This window comes from Pseudophryne corroboree, chromosome 2 (assembly GCF_028390025.1).
Source record: "Pseudophryne corroboree isolate aPseCor3 chromosome 2, aPseCor3.hap2, whole genome shotgun sequence".
Lineage (NCBI taxonomy): Eukaryota > Metazoa > Chordata > Amphibia > Anura > Myobatrachidae > Pseudophryne > Pseudophryne corroboree.
The window spans coordinates 968590345-968605934 of record NC_086445.1 but is presented as its reverse complement, the minus strand read 5'-3'; the positions used below and the strand labels follow the sequence as shown (position 1 = coordinate 968605934).

The window sequence follows — 15590 nt, the reverse complement described above, 5'->3', positions numbered from 1 at the left end:
TCCACCTGGGACTAGAAGGATAGAATAGTGCGGGCTGCTTCTACTGTCTAAGTTTGGTATCCCCCTCCCCTGTTGCATGGGAGCATTGCAGGGGGGCCGATAGATACCAACCTATAGATGAGAGGGCAGCCCTGAGTACCTGGTATTGAGCCTGTAGGGAATCCTGTTGGAGGGTGTGTGATCCGTCAGTAGAACCAGCTGAAAAGGGAATGGCTGGAGCAGAATGGCAGGTCAAGTGTCTCCAGTGTTTGGTATCCGAGTGACAAATCTGTGCTGATTGAAACAAGTTCTCTGTTTCACAGACCACTGTGGGAAGTGGGTGCCGGATCAGATGATTTCTAACTCTCCGTATTGGTGAATCATAAAGGTCCCACTGTGAAAAGTCTCCCTGTTACTGGAGCCGCTGCGGGTGATGGGCGCCGCGTCTGGTAGTGTCTGTACCTCCGTGCTAGTAGCTCGTCCGTGTCCCGCTATTAGTGGTCTCTGACTTACTTGAGCCGCAGCGGGAGGTGAGCGCCGGGTCGGATGATTTCCGAACCTCCGTGTGATTGACGCGTCCACGTCCCGCTGATTACGTTATGGATGACGTACGTTTCACTGTGTGCTTGTTCACATCCGTAACATGGTGGGAAATGAAGTTCTATTTAAGGGAGTGATGACTTAAGTGATAATTGATTAATTGTATGTTCACCTGGATATGTTAGTCCCTAAATTGGGCAATTTAGGGACTAACATATCCAGGTGAACATACAATTAATCAATTATCACTTAAGTCATCACTCCCTTAAATAGAACTTCATTTCCCACCATGTTACGGATGTGAACAAGCACACAGTGAAACGTACGTCATCCATAACGTAATCAGCGGGACGTGGACGCGTCAATCACACGGAGGTTCGGAAATCATCCGACCCGGCGCTCACCTCCCGCTGCGGCTCAAGTAAGTCAGAGACCACTAATAGCGGGACACGGACGAGCTACTAGCACGGAGGTACAGACACTACCAGACGCGGCGCCCATCACCCGCAGCGGCTCCAGTAACAGGGAGACTTTTCACAGTGGGACCTTTATGATTCACCAATACGGAGAGTTAGAAATCATCTGATCCGGCACCCACTTCCCACAGTGGTCTGTGAAACAGAGAACTTGTTTCAATCAGCACAGATTTGTCACTCGGATACCAAACACTGGAGACACTTGACCTGCCATTCTGCTCCAGCCATTCCCTTTTCAGCTGGTTCTACTGACGGATCACACACCCTCCAACAGGATTCCCTACAGGCTCAATACCAGGTACTCAGGGCTGCCCTCTCATCTATAGGTTGGTATCTATCGGCCCCCCTGCAATGCTCCCATGCAACAGGGGAGGGGGATACCAAACTTAGACAGTAGAAGCAGCCCGCACTATTCTATCCTTCTAGTCCCAGGTGGACGGCTCTTCCCTGCTCTCATTGTTCCCATTCACTGCCCAAATTGGACACATGGGACAAAAGCAGAAAGGGAATCTGTTTCCACACACCTGGGGCTACTTTTTATTCTTACTTGTACCTTGGATATAAAATATCGTAATACGGATATATATAACTTTAATCTGTCATTTTACCTTCCCATACCCAGCTCTCAATAGAGCAAATCAATGGGTATATTGTATTATGATACTTGTGTAATTGTACCTGAAAAAGGAGTCCTAGACGGGTTAGACCAGCAATAATTAAGGTCTTTTCCATTCTGGACACTTAAACAGTGCCTGAGACAGTGTAACAATTATCTGTTCTCTGGCACTGGGTGTCTAACCATCTGTTGCTAAACTGTGGATGTGGAATTTGTAGCAAACTACATTAACACTGTTGCTACAATCCTGAACAAGTGGATTGATGCAAAGGGTGCATATATGTTACAAAAACCAACACAGTAGTTTTCAGTGTCTCCCCTACCTCTTTTCCCTCCCCCTATCTTTTCCTGGTAGTAACATCTCTGGTAATCATTTGCGGACCAACTAAGTGTATATACATGGGTGCGTAAAGATATTCCTCTAATAAAGAGCACATAAATAACTACCACACAGGAATTATTGTATCAACAATTAGTGTCTCATATGAGCCAAACAGTAGCCTATTGGCACTGACCAAGTTTACAAAATATTTCACGGCTGCTTTATTAACTTCATTATAATAACAGTCTTTCTTTCTAAATATCGGTTTAGATAGAAGTTTACTGCATTATATATTATTGTGCATTGAGTATTGATACTTTTATTTAACACTTATTTTCCTTTCTGCACTTTAAGGCTATCAGATAGGACAAAATACCTGTTTTCTGTGATATATATTTTTTTTTAAAATAATGAAATAAAGATTTATGAATTTTTAATATTCAATAATCATTTCATAAAAGAGTGCGCCACACAATAAGCACTTTTTTAGTGGAGAGCCCACTAGTGGCTCACACTAAGAACCCCCACCCCAAAAAATACTATTAAATAGCTTAGTGGCGCACCTCCAACCCCATTTGACTCTTGCGATGGCCTTTTGGCCTTTATTGTGAATTTTCCTGAATTGGTTGGTTACATAATTAATATCTCCTCAAAATTTCATCCATTCACTTGTGCAGTGTCTGTTTGGACCTTGTGTCCTTTTTCCCAAAAAAAAAGACCACTATAGGTCGACAGGCACTAGGTTGATAGGGTTGGAAAGTCAACAGGGGTTCTAGGTCGACAGTTCAAAAGGTCGACAGGAGTTTTTCATGGTTTTTTTGTGTCATTTTCTCCGTACAGTGACTGGGAAGTCCAATTAGTGCACCATGTCCCCTCGCATTGCTCGCTTCACTCAGCACAGATTACCATTCCAATCGTAGTCCACGTGGATCGTTAAGTATGAAAAAGTTCAAAAAAAGAAAAAATATGTGAAAATATGTGTCGACCTTTCGACCTGTCGACCTAGAACATGCCGACCAAGGTACCATGTCGACCTAATGACTGTCGGCCAATAGTGGTAGACCTTAACATTGTCGACCTAGACAGTGTCGACCTTCAGACCGGATCCCATCTATAGCACCTGTCAATTTTCTGTTTTAACCAGTCTCACTTGCAACTTTTAATCCCCGGCATCACCTGCCCCAAACCCCTCCCCCCTCCCCTTTCCCCAACTCCCGCTCACATCCTTAAGCACTTTCAGACAAACACTCCATTATTTAAAACAGACATCAAAATACTCTCATACTTCTCATATAGAAGCAAAAACCTCCTGAGTTAGGAGTCTGACTGCAATATGGAAGGTCTTGGGTTCGAATCCTGGGTATGACAGTATATTGAAATGTGTGCTTTACATAAAGGAGGATGTGACTGAAGGTCCTGGGTATTACTGCTAAGACATATGTGAAATAAAATTAAGGATATATGGCCTGATCCCAAGTTGTACAATACTGTCCAATTGGTGAAAGAGCACTGTAGAAATAAAATAATTATTATTAAGTGAACGAGGGAAGGATGATCACAAGTAGATGAAGTGTAGAATGTGCAGGGGAAGAGGGTGATCTTCAATGCTGAAGACAGCAGAAAGATCAAGGAAGTTGGCATTCACCCAGAAATTTGCTTGACGGACAAATAGGAGCAGTTAAAGCTATGAAGCTATGAAAGTTTCTACTTGTTATGGGTCATAGATGACAGATACTGAGGAAATTGCATTAGATAGATAAAAGCTACTTGCTGATTGGTTAGTATGCACTTGTGAAGTAAAAACTATGCCTACAGTATTGTGAGACCCATACAAACGTTGCCTTATCTTCTTATCTTATACTGTATGTAGTAGTTCTTTTGTGTTTCCCCTACTTATATTTTACCATATACAAGTAGTTTTCTAGCTAAAACTTTATTGACAGTTAAGCACAGGCAGTGGCTGCTGATGTTTGAATCATCATTTATAAACAATATATATTTTTTCCTCTCTTTTCTTGTTGGGTAATTGGGATAAAAGTGTGTGTGACGGCCTGCCCACATGAAGGGTTTATGGAGCTATAGAAGACCGATGTATACTTTCAACACACTGGACTGCCCAGTGGCCCTAGGCTCACTTCCCTCTAAAACCTCCCATTGAATGCCACATACCTTACAGCATGGCATGTTTGCCATGGGAAGCGGTTATGTGACAGGCAGTTGGGAGACCCACGTCCTGTAGCCTCCAATTTTATACTGTCCTGATAACTTGGAACAGTTGGGAGCTACAGTATGAACTTGGTTGGTCCAAGATAAACAGGCAGGTCCAGTCCTTGAGCAAAAACGTTTTTTTTCCTAATTTCCCAGGATAAAAGCACAAGCCAGGAACAGGCTGTTGGAACTGTTCCACTGTAAGATCCATTTGTATGATTTTAAAAGTCCGTATTCCTAGAAGTGTTTAATAATTGTATATAATGAAGGTACAGCAATTTAGAATTCTATCAGTTTGGTTTGATAAACAGGCTTCTGATTTTTTAGCCCCATTTCTTCTGTCCCCAGACTTATGTAACTGATGTAAAGACGCCTCTATTCCGAATGTAGGACTTTATTCACTAAATATGGCAGATTCTGCTTTTAGCAGTATCTGCAATCCTTTCAGTCGCATGCTGGGATCCGCCCATCGCAGGGCAAGGCACCCAACATGCTACCCACCCACTGCGATCACACTCTAATTGCAATTGCAATGCAATTAGAGCATGGTCGCAGAAACTATGGAAGTGTCCTGCTGCACAGCCTGGCTGCGATGGCAGGAGTCTTGCCGTCTTTTTTTAGATCGGAGCGGCCCTACAAACACAGTCGACACGCTCCCATTACCACGGCACTGCCCCGAAATGCCTCCTGCCCCTCAAAAGCCTTTGTCTGTCAATCAGGCAGAGGCATTTGCAGTTAATGCGGGCAGGCTGCATTAACTGCCCATGCACGCGCAGGACGTGACCTGTGCATGCACGCAAATAACATTTATAAGGGGACATACCCCAATCAAATTTATAGTACAGAACTAATGTGTTTCTAATTTGTACTAGAATATTTACAAGGATGTATTAAGAGTAGGGATGGCTGATGACATTCAGTGGTTAACAACCATCATGACTAACCATCAGTGGCTGATGATTTTGATATCGATGGTGGAGATCCCATGTTTCACCATCTATGGCACAGAGCCCTACAATTGTTTTTTTAACACATCTGGGGTCCTGACATCTTATCACTGCAAACCCCAATATACTGTATACAGAAGTATTATACCACTTGTTATTCATTCATTTTAAGTAGCTTGTAGAACAAGGCAGCCAGAGCTTGCTGGAACCTTTAATGCACCAGGGACAAATGATCGTTTTAGAATTCTTTTACCAATAATTAACTCACACCCCTGCCCATGGATTTGGAAATAGCTCTAGTTCTATCAGCAGGTAGCTGGTATTTTTTTGTGAGCCCCATATCCCCTACGGAATACATTCCCGCACTAACCAGCCTAGAACCCTTGCTGGCATGGTGTAGTGGTAGTAGCCGCAATTTTGAGTGGACCACATGCTTTGTGTCCCCCTGATTTAGCCTAGGCTGTAAGCACTACAGGTGGCTCTACCTTCAATGGGGATGAAACAGGTTATCCATTATTTTTACAAACCTGATACTTTTCTTTTTTTTTTTCTGTTATTTAATTTTATTTTAATTTTATTTTTTACAGGTAAATTGACGACCATAATGATAAAGTTCTTCATCAGCACCAATCTGGTACCAGGTGAGCCAGCCACAACACATATGCTAACTAACAGACACAAATGAGGCTGCCTAATACTGTATAAGATGCATCTACACAAGCCCTTACAATAGTCATCAGCCTGCCTCATTCCTCCCATGTTCTGCGGCCAGAGTAGTACTGACTGACCATGGTATTGCTGGGCAACCGGCTCTCTGCACCTGTTCCCTCACATACAATTGGCACCTCTGATGTCACAATAAGATGTAAGAATGTGCCAGTGCAGAGATCAGGTGCCTCTAAACATTGTCCTGACTAAAGGCCAGTACTCATTGGCCGATGTGGGAGAGATGTGTGCTGAGCGAACCGCTCAGCACACATCTCTCCCGCCGCTCAGCACAGCGCGATGTGTGCTGAGCGTGCGGGGGGAGACGGGGGGGTGCTCATTTCTCCCAGCGGGTGAAATGAGCGACCTGCTAGATTGAGCCTGCATGCAGGCCAATCTAGAACCAGCGATAGCGATGCGCGGGGCTGCGCATCGCTATCGCTGTGGGGGCTACACATGGAGCGATCCTGCTTAAAATCTAAGCAATCTAGTCAGATTGCTTAGATTTTAAGCAGCGATCGCTCCGTAAGTACCCCCCTTTACACGGACTGGCAGTGGATAATAGAAAACTCGGTGAGCCAGTCTGACTGCAGTTTCACCCAAGTGCACAGAAGCACAAAGGAGAGATACATTTCAGTAATCCATAGTCTAGGGTCCTAATTCAGACCCGATCGCAGCAGCAAAATCTTCCTCTTGAGGCAAAACCATGTGCACTGCAGGTGTGGCAAATATAACATGTGCACAGAAAGTAATAGACCCTACACATTAGGCGAGAACTCATTCATATCGTTCAGTGTGTAGACACCAACAATGAACGATACACGGCCCCGCCCTCGTTCATCGCTGGTGTCGCGTCGCTTATGCGTGCAAGCCAATATGGATAATCTCGTCCATATTACCATGCACTGCTATGGAGCTGGGTGACAGGGGAAGTGACCTTTCCCCCGCTGCTGGGTCGCACGTCTGCCGTATCGGCCGTCGGGCTGCTCGGCGTTGGGTCGCTGAATATGTATGGCCTATTAGATTTGGGTGGGTTATATTGTCTCTGTGCAGGGTAAATACTGGCTGCTTTTTTTTTTTTACACTGCACTTTAGGTTTCAGTTTGAACACACCCCACCCAAATCTAACTCTCTCTGCACATGTTACATCTGCCCCACCTGCAGTGCACATGGTTTTGCCCATTAGAGAAACATTTTGCTGCTGCGATCAGGTCTGAATTAGGCCCTAGGCATACTACACTTGCTCAGCAAGGAAAAATTAATTTTGCACTTCCCTGACCCTAAACTGTAATACAGAACATGAAAGTCTCAGAGGTAGGTAGATGCGCAAGTTGGCTCATACCCACAAAACAGGCCACACCTGAGTGCAGATTTGTTCACATCAGACATTAGCGTCTGCTACGCGATTGAATAGATGGGACCGAGGAATAATGGAGAAGTGTAATTTAGGCCAAGTATAGAAGGGGTTTATCCGTCATTTCAAATAGATGCAGACTTGTACAGAGACGCAGATACTCCTGTCAGAGACATACTGCATCAATTGCAGATGAATAAGAGCAGGTAGCCCTGAGGGTAGATGCCGCTGAGGGCAAATGGTAAGGCTGCTGATGATAATGAATGTAGCCAGCACTAGCTAACAGATTCTGATTGGCTGATTGTAGGGTCACCTCTGAAGTTGACATATCCATGTGCATTTAGGGTCAAGGCATACTTTGACGTTGGGCACCTCCTCTGTGCTAGTCAGCAAATGTAGCTGTACCACCAGCATTACCACAATGACAATGCCAGAGAATGACCCACAAGATGTATCAGCACATTAGCAGATCTCTGTACCTATTACCTCATGATCTCCATACTGTACCTGGAGTGGCTGAGCACATAGCATTGCAGTGTGACTTTATGCACACGCCTGTGGTGTGCAATTCAAAAGTGGGTATGTCCTCATGGAGAGTAGGTCACTTTTTAGGGGGTGCAACCGCATGTCACGCTTTGATTGCCCATCATACTAGGTGTGAGCCCAGCCTCTGGCAGCTGCTCCCCACCTCCTCTCAGGACTGAATGGCCAACATGCCCATGCACCACTGCTCTGCAGCACCAGTGTCTCCCAGCCACCCAACCGCCCATAGGACGCTGTTGGCCGCAGGTGGGATAGTAGGACAGTGCATGAAAAATGAGACTGGTCTGATGAAATCGCATGGTTTGGACATATGGTTGTACTGGTATATTATATGTTTTATATAACAAACATAATCCAGCACAATGGGCCTGAGTAAGGTCCGGTCGCTGTACCGGAAAAGCCGCAATGTACCGATATTGGCATCCACGTACACAGTACGGCTGCACAAAAATAAAAAGTTGCTAAAATACCGTGCGCCAAATATTTGCTGCCTCCTGGTTTCAAAATGGAAAAGAAAGTGTCACCAACACTTCATAAATCGATGCAGTCAAAAGAGAATACCATTTGAATCCACTGGCGCTCACGAAAGATAAACAGAATAAACAATCATAGTGTATTATGTATGTAAAAGAGTGATTAAAAAATGGGAAATCTTTAGGTGGGTCTTGTACCTAAATTATATGTTTACCGTTTTAAGAGTAGACAAACACGTTTTCATAGGAGCTGGAATCACACCAGTCTGGATTCTGTCCCCTTATAATCCTCTCCTCGGTGATGGGCCAGAAAAAAGAGAAGGATAGAAACCTCCAATAGTGCAACACTATTTATTTCACAACAACATCACTTTAAAAACACTTGGGGATAAGGGTGGTCTCTCACCAAAGGAAATGGTCCGCTGAATAAGCAGACAAAACAGCAAAGTTAAAGATGGTAACACCAGGCGTCCCCGGGATTCGCCGTCCAGATCCTATGTTGGTATCCCAGACGTCTCCCCAAAGCGTACAGATCCTCCTGCCGCAATGTACCGATATTGGCATCCACGGACACAGTACGGCTGCAGACTTCACCTGATTGACAGTCTGCAGCCATTTGGGGGTGGGGGGGAGGCGACGATTGTTTCATAAGACAGAGGATTGATGCCCCTGTTTTGTGGGAGTGCCAAGGCAAAGGTCTCCATCTTCCGATGGAGATTTCCTGGCCACAGTGATGGAGCTGCCACAGTCAATCTGCAGAACCTCAGGATTACTCAGCCGGCCTATGGTGTTGCAGAGTGATCCAATGGTACATTCTCGGATCACACATACACGCAGGAGGTGTCTACTAATACCAGACGCCTCCTGCTGCATTACCGTATGTAAGCATCGCTGCTGCTCCCAATGAAACAACAGCTATGCTTAGTACAACAGCACCTGAATCAGGGGGAAACAGATTGGAAATATGGTCATGTAGGGGGAGATTGGGTGGGGCACAAAATCAGTTGATATTGGGGACATATAACGATGAGGGGGGTTAATGACATGCACACAGTGCTAGACACGCACACAGGTGGCACCTAGTACCCCTCTCTAGATTTACCCAGGTACACACCCTCATGAAACATGCAGCATATGTCAGTGGAGGAATATTTGTAGTGCATGTTATATGGGTTTGTGGGCATACAGGATTTTACCAAGATAATTTCTCTTTTTGTATACTTGAGAAGAATATTTACATATACCTTCTGTATTCCAGATTATTATTTTTTATTCCAACATAATAACTTTGCATATGTACACGATTTTGGTTGTTTAGTGAGTGTATTTAATGTCTGTATTCTTTCATGCAAATGAGGCCCAATGGGAACAGTGTATCTGTGCATCTGGGATTAAAGAAACAGCAGTGTGTTCACACTGAATAACGTTCCTTTCCTGAAACTCAATACTTTTATATTTGCTTTATGATATAGTATTTTCTATATAAAATACTATATATGTAAGCTCTCACGAGCAGAGCCCTCTTCCCTCATGTGCTTATCCTTTTCTTACTTTAATAATCCTAAACTGCCCAAATCGTGCAGTTTTTTGGCCACCTGGAACTTATCTCTGTCATTTACTGGTGTAGTTATGCTTAGTTACCCTGTACTTGTCCTAAATTGTCTTCAACTGTAAGTCACTGTTTTCCTGTTTTGATTATGTGCATATGTACTCTGTAATTGGGCGCTGCGGAACCCTTGTGGCGCCATATAAATAAAGGATAATAATAATAAATGTATACTTGATTTTCTATTGTAATATTTATACAATCTGCCATTCTTCAGCTGCTGCGGAGTCACATGTCACAAAGCATGCTGGGACTTGTAGTGCTATAACAGATGGGAAGCTACAGAGTGCCTATCTCTGTTGCACCAACTTCGGAGTCCACAAAACTGTACTATATGAGTCTCTAGTTTTCAAACAAGAACCTGTAATAGCAAATTGATTTATCAATGAAAACATAATGGACAATTCTTCCTGTATCAAAGGAAAAATGGCCCATTGAAATCAAAATGCATTTTTTTTAATCTAATGACTGCGGACCCCCCAAAAATTGCACTTCGGTTTTACTAGTTCTAGCTATAGAATAATATATTAGATTTGGAATGTGCAGGTACAGTAATTGCAGTGCTGGCCTCAGTAAATTGGCAATATTTTACTATGGCGCTGCAGAAATGAGATTTTGGCTAGTAATTCACTTAATTTAAAATGATGGCCAGTAGATCATTACAATACCTCACTTTTACCTATACATTATGCATAGAGCTTTGTGGGCTAGCCAAATATATTTTAAAATTGGAGCTGACATCACTTGACAGTTGTGCTGCGTTCTGCAGTTTATTAATTAATCCATTTACAGTAGCTCTGTGACTCTCACAACGTGGCCAAATCTACGCCATGTACTCTGTAATACAGAAACTTGTATCAACTTCCCAAAGTGGTAGAGTTCAATCTGGATTCATTCAATTACTTTGCATTATGGTTATCTAACACAGCAGCTGTACCAAATGTTACATTACTGTAAGTGCATCTGTATTCTCATTACAAATACGATGATCATGCCATAATCTAGACTGCAAGCTCTTTTGTTCAGGGTTTCCAGAGTTGGTTATATACAGTATGCTTATTTATTTATTTATTAAATTATTTAATTATTTAGTTAGTTAAATATATGTTTCAATACAGTGCTATTAAAAGTAGATAATATAGTCAAGTAATAATAACTTATTATTAAGCCTGTGTGTGCTTTTAAATTATTAAACATGAGTTTTCTGTGAGTTTGCTACGTCACAAATTGAAATATTCATTTATTTTCATTAGAGTCTTATTTTAGCATTGTATTATGCAATTTGTGATAAAGCGATGAATTAACACATATATCTGTCATATCATTATGCAATGTTAGCTTACAAGACAGAGATTGTCTCTTCTCATATAACAAGTTACATCTCAGCTTTATTTGTAGATGTGACAAGGTAGCTGATATAGCACATGTTAAATACAAATCAACTCTGTAAAACACTTTTGACATACTGTAACCCATCTTTGCAAATGCTTTACCTAGTCCAGTAACTTGTGTATAGGGACCCTAAATAGGATTGCAGATTTTGGGGTCTCCCAGTTGTCAGATACGCAATACATTATATTGCTCTTTTTCAAGTCCCAGAACAAATATACAGTACACAGAACGGGACCCCAGAACAATTATACAGTAAAATGGGGTCCAAGAACAACTGCACTCTGACTTTTTAAGGTCCGAGCTAAAAGACATTTGATCATGACTAATTACAGTAATACTTTTTGACTTGTGTTACCTATTATTACTCTTTTTCCGTAACTACAGTAAATAAAAAGTTTGCAAGTCTGTTTGGCAGAAATAAAACATTATTCAAGATATAAGTCTATTGCAAAATTATGGCTCAATATTTATCTTCACAAATTAGTGATTGACTGAACTTTTTTTCTTAGCGTCCTCTATATATGAATAACATTTTGCATTAAAAAAAATATATATTTTCATGGAGCAATTAGCAACACAGTTCAAAACCAAAAATAAAATACATTCATCTGACACTGCATGGTAATATAATATGTTTGGAGAAAATTATCCATTTATACGTGCGTGTGTGTATCTCTCGCTCTCTCTCTCTCTCTCTCTCTATATATACATTCAGTGACAATGATTGCATTATTTTCACATTTTTTACTCTGAAATACAGTAACAGCAGATTTCCCTTTGCCTCCCAGAAGCTTTGATCCAACTCATGCAACATCACTGTTTAAAGTTTGCAGAACACAACCCACATGCTACCTCACTACTCACCACTAACGACACGTGTGTCTGAATAGCTGTGCCCCCATACGATGTTTACAAGCAGCAACAGGAACATGTTTGAGCACAGAATTGGGTGCATGATAATCTAAACCTCCAAAAAAAAAAAAAATGAAAAAAAAAAAGAGATATCACAGCCAAAAAAGGGAGACAACTAATATAACCAAAACTGGGCAAAAGAAGTGGAAGGGTGTCCGACCCTGTTCTCCTGAGTTCTGATCCTGTTGGAAATGAAAGAGTGTTCTTCACATCTCTCCTCTTTAAAGCTTATGCTCACTTGCTGTCGTAAGTCATGTTAAGCTCAGCCTGCTTTCCCTTAATGAGCAATGCTTCTGAGTGCCTCAAGATTCTGCAGCAACCAGCTTCATCCCAGTGCTATTGATTTCTGTCCATTCCATTCTGTAGCAGCCAATCCCAAAGCTTCTGGTTTATGTAACAGACCAGTAACAGGTCACTGCAAACCATAGATTTGGAACACTCACTGCCAGAAACTAATCCATTGCCAGAAACTGTAGTGATTCTTCAGTGTGTGGTTTTTTGCAAAATGGGAAATTTATCTGGCTAAAATGCTTTGCTGTAATTATTTTTATTTCATAGCATTAGCAGGAGAAGGATCATTTGCAATAAGTCAGAAAGCAAAGTGTTTTATTTTGTCTTTTATTCTCAATAGTGTTGCATTTTCCATATAATTAAGCTATTTTATTAGGAACACAATGATAATTGAGAGGAACATTAGCTTGAATGCCAAAGTAACTTTTTCAGGCTGGTGTAATATGTCATTTTAGGTCAGGTGATGTCAGCCATCTTGGTCCACCCTGGAGTGCTGCAGTGTCAACTGGACCTAGGGTTTTGAAGTAAAAAACTGCATACTGCAGTGATATGGGGAAGATCCAGAATCACCTCCTACATCATTCTTGCTGTTTCAGACATAAAGAAAGCTGTTACTCAGCTATTTCTAGCACCGCACAAGCACTTTCACAGATTCTTGCATAGCAATATAATGATTTGTGGACTTTCCAGAGCCAGATACAAATGAAATCATATTTTTCTAAATTAAATAGTTTGCATTCAAGTATAATTTTTAGTAAGTATTAAAGCTAAACTAGCCTTAACTCCTTCACCAACCCTAGCTCTTCACACCAATTCAATACCCTAATTTATAAGCAAAAATGCAAAGCCTGGGGATACGGGGTACAAGGGGCGCAGGAGGGGGGTCCCCAGATAAATGCATTCATAACCACTGCCTGCACCCTGTTGATAAGTGCAGCTGCACAGGCAGCAGTTAAAGATGGATTTATCTGTGGGGTCTTGAGAGCCGTTGTCACTTGATCTTCTGTCTTGCCAGTGGCTGGTGTAATAAAGTTTTTTTGTTTATTGCAACACAGTGTCATACCTCCCAAATTCTTTCTGCGCCGGGGTGGGACATCTTCACGCACTTGAGGCGTGCACCAGAATTCAGGGGGTGGCTTCGCGGATAGGGGGTGTGGCCTCACAGTTAGGGGGCATAGCCTCATGGCAAGTGCTGTGATCGCAAGCCACGCCCCCATTTTCATCAGTATGGGGGCATGAACAGTGTTAAGTGAGCTGCTGGCCATGCCCACTGTCCAGTGGCGTTTCTAGAGAGGAGGGGACCCGTGTGCAGACTCTGTGTGTGGGCCCGCTCCTCTCCTGTAGCCGTCACCGCCGCTGCTAGCGCTCTCAGCGCTGAGACTCTGGCACGGTGCCAGAGTCTACAGCGCATGCACAGGACTCAAAATAAATGGCCGCAGCGCCATTTTTCCGGAGTCCTGCCCATGCGCTGTAGACTCTGGCACTGTGCCAGAGTCTCTAGTGCTCAGTGCACTAGCAGTGGCGGTGACGGCTACGGGAGAGGAGGGGGCCCACACACAGTCACCGATAAACGCCGGAAAGTATAGAAGAAATGGGTGCAGTGTGTGCGGTGTGGGCCCCCTCTGGACCCAGGGGCCCGTGTACACAGCACACACTGCACCCATTATAGATACGCCAGTGCCACTGTCCCTTTCTGCCAGGGAATAGATGCTGTTCGCATGTGCACAGCATCTATTCACTGCTGCTCTGATCAGAGCAGTGAGTGACAGCTGGGTATTTCACAACTGCCCCCCACCCCCACCCCCCACCGCAGGGACACTGTGATCCGTGGGTGGGACAGAGGGACAGACCATAAAAAATGGCCAAAAATGGTACAGCCGTTGGCACTAAGAGGAGTGGGCAGAAGACACAGAAGAAGATTAGTGTCTGGAGCTAGAGAGACTCTGGGAGCTGAAGCTGGAAATTTACTGGGGCCAGTGGAAGTAAGCCTTGCAAAGTGATAAATTTCACAGTAATAAAGTACCAACCAACCAGCTCCTAACTGACATTTTTCAAACCCATCCTGTGACATGGCAGTTAGGAGCTGATTGGCTGGCACTGTATTAGCTTGAAATGTATCACTTTTCCTGGCTTAGTACATCTGGCCCCGGGACTGGCTGGTGCTGGAGAGACACTGGGGGCTGGAGAGACACAGGTGGGCTGGAGAGACTAGAAGGAAAAGGCTCCATGTGATCTCCTACAAGAATATCGACACATAGTAACATAGTAACATAGTAACTAAGGTTGAAAAAAGACAATTGTCCATCGAGTTCAACCTATTTATGGTCTCCTGTGCAGTCTTATTATAGGACTAGTTATTTTTATGTTATGTCTAGTTATATTAACTATAATGCGTTCCTACGCACCATAACCCTGAATATCTTTATCCAATAGGAATTTATCTAACCCATTCTTAAAGGTGTTGACTGAGTCCGCCATTACTACTCTCTCAGGCAGGGAATTCCAAACACGTATCGTCCTTACTGTGAAAAAACCTTTTCGCCTCAATGTGCAGAAACTCCTCTCCTTAACCTGAGCGAGTGACCACGTGTCCTCTGTGCTGATCTTATAGAAAACAGGTCCCTCCCAAGCTCTGTGTATTGACCCCTTATATATTTGTAGATGTTGATCATGTCACCTCTTAGTCTCCTCTTTTCCAATGTAAACATGCCTAGCCTTGCAAGTCTTTCCTCGTATTCCAGCGTCTCCATGCCCTTGATTAGTTTTGTCACCCGCCTCTAAACCTTTTCTAGCTCCAGGATATCCTTTTTGTAATATGGTGCCCAAAATTGCACACAGTATTCAAGATGTGGCCTCACTAGTGATTTATATGATGGGAGTATAATACTCTCGTCCCTTGCATCAATTCCCCATTTTATGTATGCTAATATCTTATTAGCCTTCTTTGCTGCACTCCTACTTTGGGTACTGCTGCTTAATTTGTTATCTATGTGAACCCCTAAGTCTTTTTCCAGTACAATATTCTAGAACATTATAACTTTAGGTATCTCTTTTTCAGTTCTGGGAGTGTTGTCAAAGAATAAAACTAGTGATATATTTCAAGATAATAAGATATGGGAAAGTAATCAGTACAGGGAAGGTTACGCTAGGTTTCCCAATAAAAATGATAGTGGAAAGAAAATGCATAAAGGATATTGAAGTGATATCTAGCTGTCAAGAGTAGAAA

The 15590-nt window shown here is 42.9% G+C and overlaps 1 protein-coding gene across 2 annotated transcripts in view; it reads right to left on the bottom strand.

The window, feature by feature from the left end:
• The window catches only part of CHODL (chondrolectin), a 208523-nt gene extending 196113 nt beyond the window's left edge, over positions 1–12410 (bottom strand). The window contains exon 1 of one of the 2 annotated variants that reach the window (XM_063950488.1): positions 12026–12410. In XM_063950488.1, coding sequence (XP_063806558.1) covers positions 12026–12116 — 91 coding nt within the window. In that variant the 5' untranslated portion in view covers positions 12117–12410. The remainder of the gene's footprint in view (positions 1–12025) is intronic. The other variant, XM_063950494.1, reaches the window with a different exon arrangement.
• Between the last annotated feature and the right edge of the window lie 3180 nt (positions 12411–15590).